Source organism: Megascapheus bottae, chromosome 21 (genome assembly GCF_031878675.1).
Source record: "Megascapheus bottae isolate mThoBot1 chromosome 21, mThoBot2.hap1, whole genome shotgun sequence".
Lineage (NCBI taxonomy): Eukaryota > Metazoa > Chordata > Mammalia > Rodentia > Geomyidae > Megascapheus > Megascapheus bottae.
This window is the reverse complement of record NC_143529.1, coordinates 25,170,239-25,191,592: the sequence shown is the minus strand read 5'-3', so window position 1 is coordinate 25,191,592 and position 21,354 is coordinate 25,170,239. Positions and strand designations below refer to the sequence as shown.

At 52.3% G+C, this 21,354-nt stretch overlaps 1 protein-coding gene across 1 annotated transcript in view; it reads right to left on the bottom strand.

Moving 5' to 3' along the window:
• Nucleotides 1-21,354, bottom strand: part of Speg (striated muscle enriched protein kinase) — a 48,559-nt gene that overhangs the window by 23,975 nt on the left and 3,230 nt on the right. The window contains exons 4-10 of the mRNA XM_090354882.1: nt 18,806-20,100; nt 16,620-16,763; nt 16,104-16,286; nt 5,761-5,936; nt 5,480-5,568; nt 3,135-3,310; nt 574-834 (exon numbers count right to left, since the gene is read on the bottom strand). Coding sequence (XP_090211008.1) covers nt 574-834; nt 3,135-3,310; nt 5,480-5,568; nt 5,761-5,936; nt 16,104-16,286; nt 16,620-16,763; nt 18,806-20,100 — 2,324 coding nt within the window. The remainder of the gene's footprint in view (nt 1-573; nt 835-3,134; nt 3,311-5,479; nt 5,569-5,760; nt 5,937-16,103; nt 16,287-16,619; nt 16,764-18,805; nt 20,101-21,354) is intronic.

The following is a 21,354-nucleotide window of genomic DNA, read 5'->3' as shown; positions in this document are numbered from 1 at the left end:
CCTCCCATGATCTGATGCTTTTCTGCTAAGACTCTCTGGCTTCACCTATGTTCATCACTTGCCATCTGAGGCAGGTGCCATCTCTTCTGCACATCAAGGAGGACAGGACCAAGTCAGAGATGTCATCCACAGCAGCAATAACTGATGCCACCCTTTGCCCAGGCGCTATACTTTGTTTGCTTCATAAATGATCTCAATGATTCTGCCCTATGGAGTTGGTATTAGCCTGATCTTTTAAAAACAGATGATAAGTGTTAAGTTCAGAAAGAGAAAGTAACTTGTCCAAACACATGGTTGGTAATTTCCAGAGAAAGAAGGAGAGTCCAAGTCCAGGCTTGTCTGCTACCCCTTACTACATTTGATCCCTCAGGGAACCGTGGACTGGGGCCTTCTGTCCTGTATATCACTCCAGGTACTTATGGTTTAGAGGCTGGAGTCTTACACTGTCTGCATTTCTTCAGAGTTGGGGTCCTGTTTCCTGGGCATCTTACTCTGTCCCAACTCTTTCACATCCAGCCCCCTCCCTCCCACTCTGGGTACTCAGGAAGCCCTAGGACCTGAGTAAGTGGTTACCTTTGGCTGTGCTGAGCTTGCAGGTGTAGATGCCACTGTCGTCCTCATGCACAGAGGTGAGCAGCAGCTTGCACTTGCGGCCATCAAAATGCATCTTGCATTTGAGCAGTGCTGGCTGCAGCAGACGGCCACGACACAGCCAGTCCACCTCCACGTCGGCGGGACCTGCCACCAGGCACTCAAACAGCGCCATCTCCCCGGCCCCCACGTCCACGTCCTGCAGGGGGGCCAGCACGGCCAGGGACCGGCTTTCAGGGTGTGCTGAGGGGGAGGGGAAGGCAGCACAGGGGCATACATAGAGCAGACGCACAGGGTGAGGAAGACACACACACACACACACACAAAGAGACAGACACAGAGAGAGAGATGCATTTTGTTCCTCTGAAGATGCGGGGGAAGCCCACCCATCCTGGCCAGGACAGCAAAGGGCTTCTACTCCTGGCTTTAAGCTGACCCAGAGAGGGAGAACTGGAGAAGTGAGAGGGGATCGAGGGAGGTGAACCAAAAGGATTATGTGGTGGCAGCAACGGCGGAGGAAAAGAAAACACAGCACACAAACTGGGTACAAACTGGACTTTATTTCAGCTAAGAAATAGTGCTTCCAAATACCTCCACCCCCACTATGGCCCCACTGCTGCACCAATCCTGGCTATCTCCCTCATTGCCACAGCACCCTGGGCCCTGGCTGGGAGTGTCCCACTGGGCCCTAAGCCTGCCAGGGCCAGGGCTTAGCTGGGGGCCTCTGGTCTTTTTGTTTCTTGTGGAATTGAAAGTTTTGTGCCATTTGAAACCCATTCCTGGAATGGTCTGCACCCTGCACCCTCCCAGTGGGCCCTCTGTCCTCAGCCCCTGCCCTTCTGGGCCTTTCCTCTGGGCCTTGTCCTCTCACTCCACTCCAGCTGAGAGGCACATCCTTCCCTGACTGTCACAGACACACAGACAGACAGACAGACAGATAGACAGTGGCCTATAGCAGCATAGCACATGCATTCGCTTAGGGCTCCCCGACAGTGGGGGCTGGGCTCGAAACCCCTTCTGACTTGCCCCTTCCCAACACTCAGTCCATCTGAGGGCCTCCTGGCCTGCACCACCACATGTCCACTTGGGGAGAAAGGGTCTGCACAGGGGCCCATGGGCTACCCCCAGAGTGTTGCATGGGCTGGGAAAGATAGGGGAGTCTGGGCGGGTCCGGGCCGGTGGGCCGGCTGGGTCTGTGGGCAGGAGGCAGTGAAACACAGCGAGGTCCGAGAGGTGCCTGGGACAGGGGCGCAGCTCGGAGGGTAGCTGGGGGGAGCGCAGGCGGCCCCCTGAGCTCACTCGCCTGTGTACAGACAAAAACCTCAGTCAGCAAGCGGCAGGTTAGTGCAGCACACACGCATACACGCACACACATGCACACGCACGCGCATACACACAAACATTCGCACAAACCTAGCTAGGGCCCTACTGGCTATGGATTTGCCTCTACAAGTGTAAGGCAGCTCTCCAAGACTGGCTCTGGGGTGTGAGGGCCAATGGCTAGCCTGGTCTCGGAGGTTCCTAGGTAGGTGGACACGCTAGGCAACCAAGGGGAAGCGACAGTCGCAAGTCCCCTTCAAAGCATCCCAAAGAGAGAAGCACCAAGACACAGGTTAACACCGAGAAGTGAGGCAAAGCTGGACCCTGCAGAAGGAATCAGCCAGAGAGCAGAGGCTGAAGAAAGAAGTGGCGACCTTAGGATCAACAGGTGCCAGAGAGGAAAAGGCAAGTGAGGGCTGGCGGATGGACTATAGATCTAAGGACCAAGGTTCCTGGGCTGGCCTCTGCTGGGTTTGAAGGGACTGAACCCTAGGGAAGGTGGAGAGGGATGATGGTGGAGTGAGAAGCTAAAGAGAGATTGCTAGTACTCTGCCATCTCAGGGAGGGGAGGGTGAGAGTGGAAGCCCAGCAAATGGCCAGCCTATGAGGAAGAAAACCCAGTAGTCCCTGGAGGGTAGCCTGGCCTGGCTAGGTCCTGTCATTTCAGCTGCCTGAGGGGTCTCCATCTTATGGCCCCCAAATCTGGGGTCCCAGCTCTCTCCATATTTCAGGGCTCTGCTCATACCTAGTACACTTGAAGTCCCTGTAAAATTCCATGCCCAAATCACCCCAAGGGCCCCTCCGAACGGGTCCAACCACCAGACTCCCCACTGCTGCCCCATCATGAGAACTGTACACGGACGGGATGAGTAGGAGAGCAAGGGGCAAGAGGAAAGCAGGAGGTGGAAGGGCCTGGGCAGAGCAGAGTAACAAAGGCTTAGAAGAGTATGGAGAGAAGACAGCCAGCTACAGGAAGCATAGGTCTCTAGCTGACATTAGGGGCTGGCGTGATGAATCAGGAAGCATTAGCTGTGTGGCCTTCAGCAAGTTACTTCTTCTCTCGGGGCTTACTTTACTCAAGTACAATATATAGATAACCAAACTTGGGGGATCTCCACGGCCCTTTCAGTGTGACCATCTCTGGGTGAGGTTGTATGAGAGCCATTAGTAGAGATCTGGGCCAAATTGGGGGAGGGGGCGGGGTTTGTATGTGAGGCTCTCACCTCGAACCTCCAGGCGTGCCTCACATTGCCTTGCGCCATATTCATTGACTGCCTTGCAGGTATAGAAGCCAGCGTCTCCCCTCTCTGCAGCCAGGATACGCAGTCGGCACAGTCCTCCCTCAGCCTCCTCTGCAAAGCGCCTCTGGTCAGGGCGCACTGGCTGGCGGTTTCTCAGCCTGTCAGAAGGACAAGAACTCAGTCCTAGAGCCCAGGATATGCCCTGCATATGCAGTAAAAGGAGCCACCACGCTTTCCCCCTCCCCCAGCCATTGCAAGGCTTCTCCCCCCAAATCCATTCCTCTGATCATGGCACCCCTGGGCTTCAGGGGTAGGTGCCTATCCTGATTCCCTTTTCTTTCCAACCATCTGACTCTCCCTTCTCAGAACCCACTGCTTTTGGAGCACAACCTTGCCATTTAGTTGTTAACCGTCCCTAAACTTCCTCGTGTCAAATTTTCATCTATTTATACCATAAAGATGGCTTTCCCACTTTCCAAAAGGAATACAAAAGAATTCCCAGGAGCCGGGAGTTTGGCCTAGTGGTTAAAGTACTTGCCTATCATGCACGAAGGCCCGGGTTCGATTCCTTGGTACCACATACATAGAAAAAAGCCGGAAGTGGTGCTGATGCTCAAGTGGTAGAGCTCTAACCTTGAGAAAGTCCAAGGACAGTGCTCAGGCCCTGAGCTCAAGCCCACGACTGGCAAAAAAAAAAAAAAAAAGTCTTAGCCACTTTCTTGGGGCCAGGAGGAGTTTGGCCTAGTGGTTAAAGTGCTTGTCTAGCATGCATGAAGACCTGGGTTCGATTCCTTGGTACCATATACACAGAAAAAAGCCGGAAGTCGTGCTGAGGCTCAAGTGGTAGAGCTCTAGCCTTGAGAAAGTCCAAGGACAGTGCTCAGGCCCTGAGCTCAAGCCCAGGACTGGCAAAAAAAAAAAAAAAAAAAAGAATTCCCAATGTTAACAGCACAACAACAAAATCACAAGAGCCCAGACAATCAATTGAAAATGAAAAACACAAAACCTAAACCAATAAAAATCATGCTGAGTATGACCCAGGATATTATAAAGACACCTGCTCAGCTATGTTCATCTCTGCACTATTCACAATAGCCAGGCGATGGAAACAATCCAGATGCCCTACTGCAGATGAATGGATACAGAAAATGTGGTATGTATACACAATGGAATTCTACATAGCCAACACTCAAGACAAAATAATGGCATTCGCAGGGAAGTGGATGAATCTAGAGCGAATCATGTTGAGTGAGACAAGTCAAGACCTAAGGAACAAAAGGCGCATGGTATCCTTAATATGCGGCTATTAAATCCAAAGAGTACAAGAGCGAGGACTCAATAACTGCTTACCCAAAGCTATGGACATGGTAATGGAAATACAAACATAATTATATAGACATAAAAACGTATGACTCTATAGACATAATGTTTTATTTCATAAATTAATATGTTTCTATGACATACAAACCCTTAGCCTAATTTTGATTAAGTTCTAAATACTAAGTCCCAGTGATTGTAATTAGAGATTCCCTCCTTGAACACTTGTTTGTTAAACTTGTCATTTAAAATATGATGTAAACATAAGCCATATAATGAATGATTGTTGTTCTTAAGGTACTGTTATCTCTCATCACTTTTGCTGTCCCTTGGTTATCTCATATTGTTACACTATCTCATTTTGTTACCTGATATATCGGATATATTTGTATTTGGTTATTTGAAATTGGATAGGGAACGGGGGAAAACAAGATGAGGGGAGGGGGTGGGGGGGAGGGAAATGAGGACCAAGACATGTGAAAGGGTATCAATGTATGTGAATTAATGTACCATCTATCTGGCAAATATCATGCAACCCTCTATTAATTACAATAAAAAATATACGAAAAAAAATCATGCTGAGTAATAAATGTTCTAGGTGCCTGGGATACGTGAGGTGCCATAGCTGAGATCCACATTGAATTCTGAGCCTCCCCAGAGAGCTCAGAAACAAATTGTGATGCCTGGCCCACCACAGGGTTGGGTACAGAAGAACTCAAAAGCCACCCTGTATTGAGTCACTGGGTGGGGGTGGGTAGCCTTGTCCAGGACCAACAGGGTCAGACATGAACCATATATTACCCAAGTGTGTCCTGAGAAGAGGGCTCTGCCTTGAACATCAGGGTGAGAGGGGTTGTGGGTGGGAGTAGTTCTGCTAGCTTTGGGGTAGGACCCCCAAGGAAGTCTGCAAGGGTTCTGTTTCCTTCCACAAAGCCAGCTTTCAGAAATGGGAGATGCTGGAGGTGGAGCAAGGGTAGAGGTGGTAGTGGTGGTAAGTGGCTGCTACTTACCAAGAGACCACAGGCTTGGGCTCACCCTGCACCCGGATGCTCATGATGACGTCTTGGCCTTCTCTTACTGACTGGTCCATGAGTGAGACCTGAAAGGGAACTCAAAAATGTCAGGGATGCTAGGGTAGAGTGCTGGGGAACTTGGGACAGAGATCTTATCCACGTCTGTCTAGATGAGGCTGGCTTTGGATAAGGAGGACTAATAGGGCCTAGGCATGGCCCCCAAAGGGCATACCAAAGAATGGGGAACATAGGGTCCGGTGCCACCTCAGGAGTCTGACCTTGAAGGTAGGTGGTGCTTTGCAGCCAGTATCAGAAGAATGATGGTCCTGGCTGGGACTGGACTTCATGGTTGGTGTTCGGGGCCAGGTCTCCCCAGGCTCAGGAAATTCCTCTGGGGGGCTCAGGTACTCTTCATCAGAGGTGATGGGACTGCTGAAAGGGGATGTGGACCCACCTGGAGGAAAGACAGAGGGGGTGCCAGGAGAAGGAAGAGACAGAGAGATGGAGCACTAGCTGTGAATAGTACACAGAGCCCAGGAGTGGATCCTGCCCTGACTTCACCTCCTAGACTGCAGCTGCATGCTATGTGACCCTGACCAAGCCCTTGTCATCCCTGAACCCCAATTCCTCCTCCACCCCAAGTCCTGCCAGCACTGACTCTGTTTGCCCCCTAGGAGGGGATACCACAGCAAAAGGGTGGCCACTGGACTTTGAGAGGGGACCCTGAATTCCGAGGGAGCAGGAAATTTACACTCCTGACAAGAAGTATGAGTCCAAACTACCAATCACAGGCTCCCAAACCAGGTAGCACCGATCTCTGAGACCCTAGAGTAGCAGAACCAAAACACTGTGGTTTCTTAGGCAAGCTACGCAGGGTGCAGAGGAGCCACACCTCAGATGAGTCCCATCCTGACCTCAGTCCAGGGCAGTGAAGTGGCACTGTCCAGCCTGCCCTTCCCCCCTCCCTTCTCAGCTTCCTGCCACAGATACCACAGGGGCACCTGTTGGCCCTAACTCTACAACAGGGACCCTGAAGGTCCATGGGGAGGGGAAGGAGAATCACAGTCATCGACAGAAAAGGGTGGCTCAGGCTGCGGAGGAGGAGAGGGACATAGAGCATGCCTTTGGGGGAGAGGTGTCCCCAGAGCCCTGACACCCTCCCCCAAAGCTGGCCAGGAGCCCGGCCATGCCGAGCTGGCTCCTATCCGACTGCCAAATACAGACATGGATCTGCCACAGCCCCCTGGCCCCTCCTCCTGGTTCCCCCCATTCTAAGCCCCCAAATTGCTGTACCCCAACTCACTCAGAGACTCTGCACATGGTCCCCGACCTGCACCTTCCTGGAGCTCTGCTCTGGCACCAGTCCTTCCCGCTGCCTTCCTACTGCCCACCGGGCTTTGGCTCCCCAGGGAACAGGCACCCAGCCGACCAAGCCCCACTCACTCACTGCCCTTGCTGAGGCCCCACTGAGTGGGCCCTGGGGGAGGGGAAAAAAGAGGTGGGGGTGGCCAGTGGGAGGCCAGCCTGAAGCAGGCAGGCAAACAGGCAGGCAGCAGGCAGGCAGGCAGGCGCTGGCTGGGAAGGTGGTGCCTGCTGAGACCACAGGCAGCCGGCCTGGAGCCGAGAGGGAGCAGAGGGAGGGGCAGAGCCCAGTGGAATGGCTGAATTTAGCCCTTGCTCATTCCCAAGAAGTGGCCTGCCTTTCTTCTCCTTACAGCTAGGGGCACTGACAAGAGCAGAGCTCTAGGTGTTGCGGGAGCGGGCGGGCGGGGGGGGGGGGGCTCCATCCTCAGAGGGAGATGGGGTGGATGGCACTGCCCTATGCTGTTCACAAACACAGGTCCACAAATCCACCAAAGGAGGTGCCAACGGCAAACAGCCCGTTGCCCCTTCCTAAGCCACCCTGACCTGGGATTGCAAGGATCCACCTCAACCCTACAGCTAACCCCCACACATGTTGCTTTTTCTAGCAGTAGAACCAGAGAATTCTTTCCCTCTCAATGTGCTGGGTCCAGAAACCCCACTTTCACCTTCCCAGTTTTATAATGACTCTGGTGCAGCTGTCATTCCAGAGCATGGGTCAGCACCCCACAGGCTCTGCTGAGCACCTGCAGGCAACCTGTCCTTTACCCATTAGCCCACCAGTGCTGGGAAAGGTGAGGGTAGCTTCCCCTCTCCAGGCCCCTCCTTAAGAGCAGTCATTTGCATCTGAGGGGCAGGAAAGGTGTTAGGATGCCACAAGAGGAGGCTGTTAAACAGGGGTCACATATCCTCCTCCCCCCCCTTCTCTCCTAATCCCCGCCCAGGGCCACATTCCCAAGCTATGACCAGTGTTTCCCAGCACTGCCAGGGAGGAAGGGAGGGTGGAAACACGGCAGAGAAGGGCCCACCCCACTGGCTGGCAGTCTTAAAGGAGGGTTGCTGCTGGAGGCTTGGCCCTCAGCTGACTCTGAGGTCATAGGCATGGTCTGTCTCCCTCCTGGAGGGTAGAGTCCTGCACCAGCTGGACAGTGCTGAGGTAGCTCCCCCATCCATGGAGGGAGGGTATAGGATAGAGGTTTATGTGAGACTGGGAAGGTTTGCTGCGTGCCTCCGAGACCCCTGGTGGTGTCTGCGGGAATACCATCTCAGGGATATCTAGCCACAGAGCAAGCCCTGGTCCTCCAGCCCCTTGGACAAAATGACTACCAGCCTTGCCCAGGCAGATAGTTCAGGGGAGAAGTAGGCCTCTATGAGACAAAGCAGTGGTCTTTCCCTGCCCTAACTTCAACCCCCCCAAACTTTATAGTCAAAGACACTGAGGGAGGATCCTAGGGCCCCACACCAGTCTCTACCAGCCTGTCATTGGTTCCATGGCCAAAAACACCTTTGGAGCTAGTCCCTAACATCCCAGCCTTGCTCCACTCACAAGCCTGGTTTACCCATGGGAAAACACCACCCAGGAAGTGGGGACTGGACACCCCCACTAAGAGGTAGATACAGTCACCATGCTACAGTAGGATCACTACTACATGCTTGCTCCCTGCTCCCCCACACACCTCATCCCCATATCTGCCCTTTCAACACTGCTCCCGGGTCAAACACAGTTAGTGAAAACACTGGAATCAGGGAGCTCATAAATAAGGAAACTGTCCTTCCTCAGATCGATTGGTCCCAACATCACCTTTTCCAATACCCCCTGTGTTCTCACCACAGAGAGAGATGCAGCCACTCTTAACCAGTAGCTAACACATAAAAGGCACCACCACCAAGGCTCTTTGGATCAGGACCATCAGAATGATCCTTGAACCACCATATCTGTGCCATCTGCTAGCTTATTTTGAAACACAGATTCCTAGGCCTTGCTTAGCCCATAGAATTAAGGTTTTTTTTATTATATTGGGAAGTCAGGAAACTGCCATTTTCAAAAGCGCTCAAGTGATTCCTATGCATGAAGACTAGGTAGGGAGCACTGCTGACTCTCATGGGAGGAAGACAAACTATTAAGAAGTAGTTTCAGGGGCTGGGAGTTTGGCCTAGTGGTAGAGTGCTTGCCTAGCATGCACAAAGACCCGGGTTCGATTCCTTGGTACCACATACTTAGAAAAAGCCAGAAGTGGTGCTGAGGCTCAAGTGGTAGAGCTCTAGCCTTGAGAAAAATCCAAGGACAGTGCTCAGGCCCTGAGCTTAAGCCCAAGACTGGCAAAAATAAAAAAGAAGAAGAAGAAGTAGTTTCACTGAGTCCCAGTTGATGTAACCTCATTCAACTTTAGAGCAGGGCCAAACATACTTCCCACGGCACCAGTTGGCCCTCTCCTCTTGAGCCAAATCTCAAAACCCCTAACAGTGCTTTTCAAAGGTTACTGTGCAGCAAAATCACCTGGAGGGCTCCTTAGACCATGGATGGATGGGACACAACCCAGGAGGTTTGGGCTGGGCCAACAGTATACATTTCTAATATATCCCCAAGGGACACTAGTGCTGCCAGTCTGAGCACCACACTGTAAGGACCGTAGCTCCAGGGTTTCTTGTGTTATCCCAACCTCCACTCTTAGGCAAAGCCTTACCTACCTGCCTAGCCTCCATGTGTTTCCCAAAATGCCCTGAGTACTTGACACTCCTGAGGCTTTCTGCCCCCAACTGCCACTTCATACCCAGTCCTTGTGGTTCACAGTCCTTGGATGTCCAGGAGAGCCTCCAGGGGTGACTGCAAGGGCTAAAGTATACAGACAGCCAAGACATGTGTTCAGTAGCCTTTGACTAGTAAAGATGACAAGCCAAGCACACAGATGACTAGAATAGAAAGCAGTAATGAATGAATAACAAGGTGGCCAGAAAGGAGCAGATAAGGGCCATAAGAGTGCTGTGGAGAGCTGGAGATGACTTTTGGCTCAGGGAAAAGAAAGAACTGAGGGGAGAGGTGGTATTGGAATTAGAGTTTTGATTAAGCAGGGAAAAAATAGCATTCAAGGCAGAGGTACCTGCATGAACAAATGCTCAGAGGCTTGGAAAGCACATGGACAGAGGCTTGTAGCTCAACTATCTGGTGACAGAGCTGCATGAAGAAGCCGGAAACACAATGTAAGAACAAGTGCCTTATGCTGCCGTTTGTCACCACTGAGGCGTCCTCAGGCATCTAGTCCCTCCAGCCAAGGACCCAGAAGGAATGCAGCTTAAGGAATTTAGCCCTTATTCTGAAGGCCGAGAAGGGCTCTCTATGTTCTGAAGAAGAACATGCTAGAGATTCACCTGCATTTCCAAGTGACCTGGCCCTTCACTCTCCTTCCAGCTGCACTGTTTTGCTAGTTTCTCACAGGTCTTTTTAGAAATGGCTGCTACAGCAATGTCTCATGGAAAAGTAAGAAGAAGGAAGGTATAAACAATCAGGAGATAAGACTTGGCACTGGATGCTGAGATATGATTAGTTTCCCAAGGCAAGGAGAAGGGGTACATTCGAAAGGTTTCAGTTTTGGTTTAAAATACATTTTCCAGGCACCAGTATTCACAACTGCAATCCTAACTACTCAGGAGATATGAGGATTGCAGTTCAAAGCCAATGGGAAAGGAAAGTCTGCAAGACACTTACTTCTAATTAATCACCAACAAGTGGAGCTGTGACTCAAGTGACAGAATGCCAGCCTTGAGCTAAGAGACAGCACCCAGTTCCTAAGTTCAAGCCCCAGTACTGACACAAAAAGAAAAGTGAGCCAGGCACAGTGGCTCATGCCTGTAATCTTAGCTACTCAGGAGGCTGAAATCTGAAGATCATGGTTCAAAGCCAGCCCAGGCACTAAAGACCGTGAGACTTTTATTGCCAATTAATCACTAGAAAATGGCAAGTGGGGCTGTGGCTCAAGGTGGTAGCCTTGGGCTGAAGAGCTCAGGGACAATGCACAGGCCTAGGGGTAGGTCAGTAATCTAAAGCTAAAGAGCTCAGAGACAGTGCCTAGGCCCAGAGTTCAAGTCCCATGATCAACAAAAAAGAAAAGAAAGATTGATTGATGATGCATCCTGTAATTTCACTCAGTGTTTAATAGATTGCGGTAGGAGGATCATGAGTTTGAAACTAGCTTGGAGGGGTGGGGAAAGAAAGAAGGAAGGAAGGGAGGGAGGGAGGGAGGGAGAGAGGGAAGGTTAGCCCCAGCTTGAAAAGAGAAGGACTTCTAGTCCTGCATGAAAATAAGCCCCTCTTGCAACATGAAGGACATCTGGAGCTGTACCCTAGATGACGTGGCCCAGCTTTATCCACCACCCTAGCTTCTCAGGCCCTCCATCCCATAAAATCCCAAACCAGTGCTTTCATCCTCAAGCCACTGAGCCTCAGTGAGATCCCCAGAAGGGCCTGGTGCATGAGAGGCAATGTGCTGGACCGATGGCAGGAGTATCCACAGGTACCTCTGCTGTTGTTAGGCGGAAGGGGGAAGGAGGGCTGGGTCTGCTGGAATGGACCACGCCACCCTACTTTTTCAGATGTTGTTCTAGATGAACAATAGAAACCATCATCAAAAAGAACGTGAAACTAGCCAGGCACCAGAGATTCATGTCTGTAATCCTAGCTACTCACACAGGATGAAATCTGAGGAAAACAATTTGAAGCCAGACAGAACAGGAAAGTCCATGAGATGCTCATCTCCAATTAGCCATCAAAAAAAGCTGAGAGTGGAGTTGTGGCTCAAGTGGTAGAGCAGTAGCCTTGAACAGAAAAGCTCATGGACAGTACCTAGGCTCTGACTTCAAGCCCCAGGACCAGCACAGACTAAAAATGAAGAGGAAGAGGAGGAAGAGGAGGAGGAGGAGGAAGAAGAATAAGAGGAGGAGGAGGAGCAGGAGGAGGAGGAGGAGGAGGAGGAGGAGGAGGAGGAGGAGAAGGTGGTGACAGCGGCAGTAGCACTAGCTACTAAAACTATGCAGCTAGAGGCCTGGGGTCTGGGGCAGAAGAGGAGGGCAGGATTTGGGGCATGATTTTCTTCCTTTTCTTCTACATTCATGACTCCAGTAAACCATTTGCTTTTTTGGTGTAAAAGTGAGGATCAAGAGGTTAGAGGTGTGGTTCAATTGACAGAACACCAGCCAATGAGTGAATACATCAGATACTAAGTTTGAGAATCAGTCTTGGACCCCTAAAAAAGGTAGGGGGGGAGTCGGGAGTTTGGCCTAGTGGTAGAGTGCCTGCCTAGCATGCACAAAGACCTGGGTTCAATTCCTCAGTACCACATATTTAGAAAAAAGCTGGAAAGGGGGCTGTGGCTCAAGTGGTAGAGCTCTAGCCTTGAGAAAACTCAAGGACAGTGCTCAGACACTGAGTTCAAGCCCCAGGACTGGTAAAAAAAAAAAGTATGTTAAGGGCCAGGAGCAGAGCCTAATGGTAGAGTGCTTGCCTAGCATGCACAAAGCCCTGGGTTCAATTTCTCGATACCACATACAAAGAAAAAGCCAGAAGTGGCGCTGTGGCTCAAGTGGCAGAGCACTAGCCTTGAGCAAAAAGTGCCCAAGGACAGTGCCCAGACCCTGAGTTCAAGTCCCACAACTGGCAAAAAAAAAAATGGATCGATAGAGATATTTCTCTCCCTCTCTCCCTCTCTCCTTCCCTCCCCCCTCTCTCCTTGTCTCTTTCTTTCTGAATGTGTGTGTGTGTGTGTGTGTGTGTGTGTGTGTGTGTGTGTGTGTGTGTGTGTATGAATATACAGAGAGAATCAGAGACACAGAGAGACAGAGAAAGAAAGAGTGGATCATATGATGAGACTGGAATGTGCCTCAGTAGCCATGTACCCTGGCCCAGATGTTCATTGACAATTCACCTTGGCCACAGAACCTGACGTTGCTGAGCATACAGTCTTCCAGTTGGGATGGCCCTCATATTGTAGGTGAGAAGGATGAAGTAAGACAAAGTCTTACACAGACCTGGAAGTGGTAGGATGAAGGTCCAGGCATGTGGAGCGGCACTGCCCACTTTCTGCTGACCAGCACTGCAGGGCCTCTTACCAAAACCCATAGGTGACTGGGAGCCAAGAGGGCCAAAGACAGCAGGCCAATAGACACAACAAAGTACACAAGGAATTAGTAGGAAATACAGAGAACCCTCCATCAGACAACCCGGAGGCCCAGGCAGTCTCCTTCCTACAAGCTTGGGGACACAAACCTGTCTTAGCCCTGAATCTTTAGAGTATCAGGAAAGGGAACTGGATAATGCAGGGGCTGGGAGGGTCTACTTGGGAAACGTCAACTTTCCGAAGTCTCAGCATTCAATGGAGGGCAGCACTAGCCATTGAGACCCAAGGCGCAGGACAATTAAGATAATATTAGATGAAAACTTCAAATCCTCAGCCAGACAATCCACTCTAAATCATTCATGTTTATAACATTTCCAGGAAGACTGTAATAGAGCCCGCTGGCATGCTTCTAGTTCCAAGACTCCGTCCTCTCTATACTTTTGTCTTCCTGTCTGAAAGATGGGACTATCATCAACCGCCATCACCACATTACAGCTCTGTGTATAGAGCTATCAAGGACAAGGACACAGAAGAACGTGAAAGAAAAGCACATGCACCCTTCAAACAGAAGAAAGCACTTGGAGACTGAGCACTTGCACTGGTGAGTACTCAGCAAGGACCTGTGCAGTGAGTGGTGGCTGGAGAAGGCTTCACTTGAGGGAAGCATACTCCTCACCCTCCACTTCCAGTCCACCAGGAGAGTTGGTTATTCAGTGCATAGGAGGAACTTAGGGTTGGGTGGGGCTGCCAGAACTGATGAATGCCAGGTGCTGCTTGCACACCCCCCATGCTCCCTAAAAAAAGGGGGGGCTGAATTCTGTTGTTGCCTTAGTTACTGTAGATCCCAATCAGAAATAGAGATCTGTGGACTCAAAAGCTGGTCCTGTTGGGATGGGCACCCCAGAAGCACACTGGGCAGCCAGCCCTGGTTTCCATGGCATTGGGGGTGGGGGTGGGGAGTAGCAAGAAAGGGATGTGGCTCTATGTAAGTCTCTTTCCATAAGATGTACCCCACTACCCTCTCCCACCTGCTCTTCATACTCACGCTGCATAACTCCCTGCCAAGCCCCACCCTTCATGCCCTACAGACTCCAGGCCTGGACCTACCCCCCTACCCCCTGTCCCCTTGCCAAATGTCTTTACCATCACTAGTTCCACCTACTGGCTCCTCTCCAAGTCCCCTGGCTCCCATTCAGCTACTCTGGACCAAACAGCGCCTTGTAGGGTAAAAAAAAGTCAGCTTGTTCCATGACAATCCGTGCTGAGTCTAGACCTGTGTGCCAGCCCCTTGGGCCCTGGGTCCCTGGAGCCAGCCTGACTTATGGGCGACTGCTGAAATGCCTGGCTTATCAACTAATGTGATAAAAGCTTTTTGGCTCCCCAGGGCAGAAGAGGCTCAGAGATGCTGTGACAGGCTGAGGACCCAGAAGTCGGAAACTAAGGAGTATCTACAGGACATTGGACTTTGTGAGAGGGTTGGCATTGCCAAGGTGTAGACAGTCTGAAAAGAGGACGAGGAAAGGACAAGGTGCATCCCAGGTCCTCATGAAAAGCCGAGCTTATGTGCACAACATCACCCCTGAATGCTTAACAACTAACATTTGTCTACAGCTTTACAGTTCATAAAGCTGGTTCGCACATTCCCTTTCATCTGTGAGGATGGTATAATTATCTCTGGTTTACAAATGAGGAAACTGAAGCTCGAGGAGGTTCAATGTGGCAAACAGAACTCCCAGTCAAGTGCTGACAGCTGCTGTGCCCCAAGCTGCCTTTCCAACCTTAAAAGGCTCCCAAATGGCCCTGAGCCAGTCCTGGGGCACCCTGCACCCCGCCTCTTGCCAGATCTCAGCCCAAGCCAGGTATTGACTGGAGTCCTGAAGCCAGGCCTGGGCCCCCTAGGGGAGCCGGGAGCTGAGTCAGAGACCAGATCTCTGAGGTGATGGAAGGGTAGAAACATGCAGGGGACGGATGGGCATGATTCAGCGTGATGGGAGAAGGAGGAGAGGGAGAATGACTTAAATATGGCTCCCGGGAAGGATGTAGAAGCAAAGCAAGATGAAAATCTGCTGCTACACATAGCCTTACAGTGCAACCAAAGAGGCTAAATTAGCATGAGCTGAAACCAAGGGCCCTGACACTAGGATGGACTGCACTTACCACTCCTGTGGCAAGAACGAAAGAAAGGCACAGAACATCATGTGCTGTTCCTCCTCCCCTCATGTCTTCCCCCACCCTTGCAGTCAGTCCCAGCCTCCTCCAAAGCCCTGAGGTATCAGTGCAGACCTCCCAGAATGCAGAGCTGGCTACTCTACTCTTGGCACTGGCCTCATCTGCCCTGCACTGTCCTCTGAGCTACATCTGAACCCCTAATGGCAACCTCTATGATAGTCATGTGAAGGCCTCTTCTTTCTGCTATGCCCCCCCCCCCATTTTCCTTCCCACTGCCTCACCGCTCAGGGAGAGCACATTGTCAGGCTCAGTCACCTGAATGAGGAAAACTGGTCATATACTCTGACATGGGTCTCACCCCATCTGAACTAGAAAGAGACTGGGCTGAAACCCAAGGCAAACAGTCTGACACCAAGTGAGAGATTTTGTAGAAATAGAAAACAAGGCAGTCTTGGAACAGCCATCCCCTGGTGGTGCTCTTTGTCCCAGCCTCTTTAAGTCTCGGGGTTCACTGAGGTTGGAGGTGAAGCGTGGGGAGTGGCACTTAAGATCCTCTCCTGTTACTGGAGCTGGGCTGTCTTAGGGAGAAAATGACCTGAAAGGCTTCCGATACCTGCTAAGCAATCTGAGCACTTTTTTTTTTTTTTGGTCAAGACTCAAAGACAATTTGCTTTCCCCACAGGACCCTGTTCAGGATACTGCCACAGGAAAAATGGTGTTCACAAGACATCTAAAGACAAATTTCGCCAACTTCATGAGTTGGTCAGCCTGGAAGGTAGGTGCCTTGGGAATTCAGCCCCTACCTTCAGGTAGAACCATTTAAAATGCTTTCTCCAGAGAAGAAGACATGTAAAAGGGACCAAGTACATTGAGAAACCCACGTTCTTGGCTGAAGTGGGAAGAGTCTAGATTCACAGCCTCAGAACTACTTGTAAGGGGTTACAACTCAAACCCCACCCAGACCTGGGCTTATGGCTCCCTACCAGGTTTCACGGCAAGTGAGGCAGCACAGCTGGCCTGGCCCAGTTCGTTGGTGGCAGTGGCCATATAGTTCCCAGCATCACCGGCTCGGGCCTCCCTGAGCAGCAAGGTATGCCGCTCGCCCTCTGCCCGGATGAGGAGGCGGCCCTCACTGCACAGCTCCGATCCATTCTTTTTCCAGGACACTGTGAAGAAATCACAAGGACCAACTCAGCATTGCCCCCATTGACATGGGGTCCTGGGGAAAAATCCCATCCGGGCCTTGACATCATACAACAGTCCAAAGCACCTCTCTCCTCTCCCGTGGTGGGTACCTGGGGGAGTCCTACTTCATTCACTTCAGAAGCCCAGACAGCCTTGCCCTTTCTTGAAGTTGGGCGATTTCCCAGAGTTCAGGGAAGCCCACAGTGACCATTCCCTTCCTCTTTACCTGTCCTTCAGAGGACTCTTGGGGAACCCACCCTCCTCCATCCCATGTGTTCTCTATCTCAACCTGCTGGCCCAGCCCTGTAACTTACCTTGGGGTGGGGGGTTGGCGGTGATGATACACTTAAGCAGCACATCAGCCCCTGGTGCGGCCACCACATTCTGCAGGGGGATCTCAAACACTGGAGCCTCCAGGGGCTCTTCTCCAGCTGATACATAGGAGTCATCCGAAGACTCTGTTGGGCACAGGAGTGGGAGAGTAAGCAGTCATAATCAACTCAGGTAGAGAGATGATGTTGGTGGCCTTGCATCCTGAAAACCCAGGGAAGGGGCTTCTAGAAGGTGGGAGGTGAGGCTGAGGGAGTAAAGGGTCCCTCTTGAATGTTCTGAGGCAAGAAAAAGAGGAAGAAGGTTCTTAGCCAGGCCAGGCCAGCACAGCTGAAATCCAGAATTAGTGCTAGTTTCTGAAAGGAGACAGCCTGTGTGGTGGGTGTTTTTCATAGATCGATCATGAAGAGGGGCATAGCGGGCCGTAAGCACACACTCTGAGAGGCCTGAGACTGAACAAGCTCCAAGAGGACAAGGTACCAGCCACAAAACCCAAGCAGAAGCTGGGCACTGGGACTCATGCCTGTAATTCTAGTAATTGAAGAGGCTGAGATCTGAGGATCCAAACAAGCCTAGCCAAGTCCATGAGAAAAGTCCCTGAGACTTTTATCTCTAAATAACCAGAAAAAAGCCAGAGTGATGTGGTTCAAATGGTAAGAGTGCTAGACTTTAGCCAAAAAAAAAAAAAAAGCCAAGAAAGAATGCAAGGCCCTGAGTTCAAGCCCTAGTACCAGCAGCATGAGTGCACCCACATACACACACACGCACACACACACACACACAATCTAAACAGAAATAGCTGTCCTATGGCAATAATCAAATTTATGAGACCACCTATTTAAAGATGAAACAGCAAGGGATTAGAGCCCAAAAGACCAGCTCTGATGCTTCCCTTCAGCAAATAATCTATTACACTTACTGCATGCTGATTACTGATGTGTATTAGATACAAGAAGAAATAAGATGTAGTCCCTTACAGAAAGCTCATACACAAACAATCAAACTCCACGATTGTGGTTCTCTTTGGGTATTTTCCAACGCTTGACGTTCTATAAGCTAGACAAAGGACAATGGATGCAGCCAAAAGGATAGTGTGGATTCCACACGTCTGCCGTTTTCTAGCTACATCACCTTCTGGAATGAGATTATCTTTCTAAGCATCAGTTGCATTCACTGGAAGATGAAGGAATCACAATGCTTTGCATAGCTTGTAAACAGACTGACACAAGTTAGCATTCATTCCTATGGACCTAGTTAGCCTGTCAGGGGCATAGAATACAATAATGGTGGTCAGTATGACGAAGGATGGGCGTCTCCTCATCTAAAAATCCTGAAGTGATTAATTCTTACATGCAAAAACAATGTTGATGAAGAAAAATATGAGTGTTGATTGCAATAGTAGAGATAGAAAGGAGGTCTCCAGGGGACAGAGAGGAGAAACAGGGAGAGGTAAGGAGTGAAGAATGGCTTCCTTTGCCTTCCTAGGAGTGAGCCCCACGTTGCTGTTCAGAATTCAAGGTTAGAGACAACAACGTTCTGTTCTGAAGTTGCTCATCATTCATGAGAAAGCATAGAGACAATACACAAGCTGGCATAAGTAGGGACCTCAGACGGTGATGTAAGTGGCAAGGATGGAAGTGAGGAAACTAGAAAGGAGGCCCAGTCTGATCTCAGTGGTCACAGATGGGTCAGGAGACAGTGGGGAGAAGATGGACAGAGAGCCATGGGTAGGAGCCCAAAAGCTTTCCTGCTTCAAGGATCTGAGATCCGGCTACCGTGATTTTCTGTTGCTTGTTGTTTTGTTTAGGCAGAGGGATTGAGAGTGACTGAGGGCTCTTCAGGTTCCCACGTGTACCTCTTCCAGTTGTTGGTCCTTGATCCAACAGCCTAGCAAGTCAATGGACCGTAGCAAATCTACCAGTCTTACTTATAACTCTGATCTCCTCGGCATCCATTCAGACACACACTCACCGTCAGCCCAGGCAATGGCTTGTTCTAACCCAAGGACTTTCTAAGCTGGTCAAAGCTGTGTGGCAGGCAGCCTAGCAGCCCCAAGCAAAGGTCTGACACACCTCCCGCCCCCACCCTGCCGAGCAAGCTTGCTGCTTCCCCCTCCCAACGCACTTCTACCCAGATCTGGCAACCTTCTTAGCCTTCCCAGGGACCTTACCGAGCTCAGGGGAGGTGGGCCGGGCTCTGCGACCTTTGCCTTGGCTGCGGGCCCCTCTGCGGTCCCAGGGCCCCCATGGACCATCCTCTTCGGGTCCTCTGCGCAGCCTCTTCTCTGCCTCAGGCCCCGCCCTGTTCTTCTCCAGAGTCTGGGTCACCGCAGCAGCGCCCTCGACGCCCGGTGTGGCCCAGGGCAGGAAGCGCACGGCCTGTGCCGGGGGCTCCCGCTTCCGACCCCCGGGAGCTTTCGTCCTGGTCTCCGGGGTCTCGGCGGCTGCGGGCGGCACGGGGCTTCTGCACTCCTGGATGGCTCTGCTCCGAATCAGTGGGAACTGATCCCGGCGCCTAACCTCTTGCTGCGGGCCTTCCCCGGGCTCTGTCCTGCCCACCGGCCCTCGGCTCCGGGGCCTCCCAGGCTCATCCCCTGACTTGCTGCTGGGAGCGGGTGGCGGGGCGGTGGCGGGGCTCACCGCCCGCGAGGTCTTGGGGGTGGAGGGCCTGGAGAAGAGAGGGGGCTCGCCCGGCTCCCGGGGTGATGGTGCGCGCTGCAGCGTGACGCGCAGGGACTCGTGCGAGCGCACCAATTCCTCCCGCGACGTGGACCGCCGAATGCGGCCCAGCTCCTGGGCAAATCGCAGCTCCAAGTCGGAGGCTGGGCTGCGCTGTCGGGTGCGCTCGTCCAGGGAGGCGGCCTTCTGCTGGAACAGGCGGCGGCGCTCGGCCACACTGCCGCCGCCGCGAGGGCCCGGCAGCTCCTCCTGCGAGGCCCCGGGCGAGCCCCATGGCGCCTCGGCCTCGGCCTTGGGCTGCTCCAGCGAGCGGGCCTTGCGCAGGGGCACCCAGGGCCGCAGGGGCGCTGGCGGCGACTCGCTGCGCTCCAGGCTGCGCCGTCGCTCCTCGAAGAACTGCAGCTTGTCCAGAATGCGGGAACCCGCGCGCACCAGCCTGGGGGAGCGGCCCAGCGCCGACTGGCGGCCCGAGGCTTCGCTCAGGGGTGTCTGCGGCCGGGACTCTGCCGTGCCCGCCAGCGAAGGCCTTTTCCCTCGCTTCTCTTCCGCAGTGTAGTCCTCAGGCAACAGCACCGGCTCCTGAGTACGTCGGTGGGGCGACGTGGGGGTGGCTGGGGGCTGGGCACTGGGTCCTGACAGAGCCCGCTTACCCACCCGAGGGGACGGTGGGGGGAGCAGCGCCGACTTGGACGGGGGCGGAAGGGCTGGGCGAGGACGAGGGGCTTCGCTGGCCGGCGAAGGCTGAAGGTCAGGCTGTTCCCTGCGCAGTCCACTCTGAGGGACACTGCTGCAGAACCAAGATCAAGAGGGGTAGGCATTCAGGGAGCCTTCCCTCCCAGACCCTCAGCTGGTGACAGGGATTAGGTGGTGGGGCATGCTGGGCAGGCTTGGGGTGACAGGGGCCAAACTCTCCTGCCCCACCCCCACCCCTAGGAGTTGGGCACAGCCAGAGCAAGTGCTGGGAAGAGGCCAGCAGCTCATGCACCAGAAGACTGGGCAAGTGGTGGCTGGGTCCAAGTAGGGACTCGGCCCCAGGGGCTTTAGCCAGCCCCCTCCTCCCAGGCCCCAGAAGCTGGGAAACAGCAGGAACAGAACTGAGCATGAGGGAGAGACAAGAATGAGGCTTAGGACCCAAAGATGAAAAGATGAGGGAAAACAAGAGGGTTGGATGGGGTGAAGGCCCTCAGGAATGCAGCCCCCCATTCCTGTCCCTAGCTGGCCTCCATACCCCTGCTCAGCCCCAGCAAGAAGCACTTCCTTTACAGTAGCCCCTAGAAAAGGAGTAACTGCCTCCTTGGCTGTGCACCAGTTTTCAGGGAGCAGGGCCCATCCCCGTGATGACTTAGCTTCAGTAAAGACGATAAAGACCGGAACCCATCCCTAACATCACCGGAGGGTCCTGACAATAAGATAGCCAGGCTCCCATTCTCTTTGCTCAGTCTTCCCCTAGTGCAGGCGTTTGTCTTTATAATCTTCCCAAGTCCTTGGAAACCCTCCTAGGAAGCCCAGAAGTTCCCTCTGAGGGGTATGCTCAGAAATAGCTCAGCACAGAAATAACTACCAAGTGGGCCTGAACAAGGGGTGTGGGAGATGAGGAGGAGGGAGAGAACCTGTCAACCCAGAGCACCTCCTTACCTAATAGAGTTTTGATGCTCAAGAGCTAAGCCTCAGCCTCCCCTGGGGTCCTCAGTTGGACCCTTGGGGGAACACACCAAACATCAAGATTGGCAAAAGGAATCGAGAGGCATTCTTATATCTGATACATTAGAGAGAGAGCGCACTCACAAACCTACTCACTGAATACTTACAGTGTGGCATACATGTACTAGGTGCTCAAATGCACTGAGCCTCACAACCCCCCATTTACAGAGCTTTTATACCCTCCCAAGGTGACAGCTAGGAAATGGGCGGTACAAGTTTTGAAGTCTAATGATCTGACTCCTGAGCCCTTGTTCCCCTCCAAACAGAAATAGCAGCATACTTGCAGAAGGAGTTCGAGGGGTGTCTATGTGTAAAGACATTTTAGCCTATCTGAGCTAGC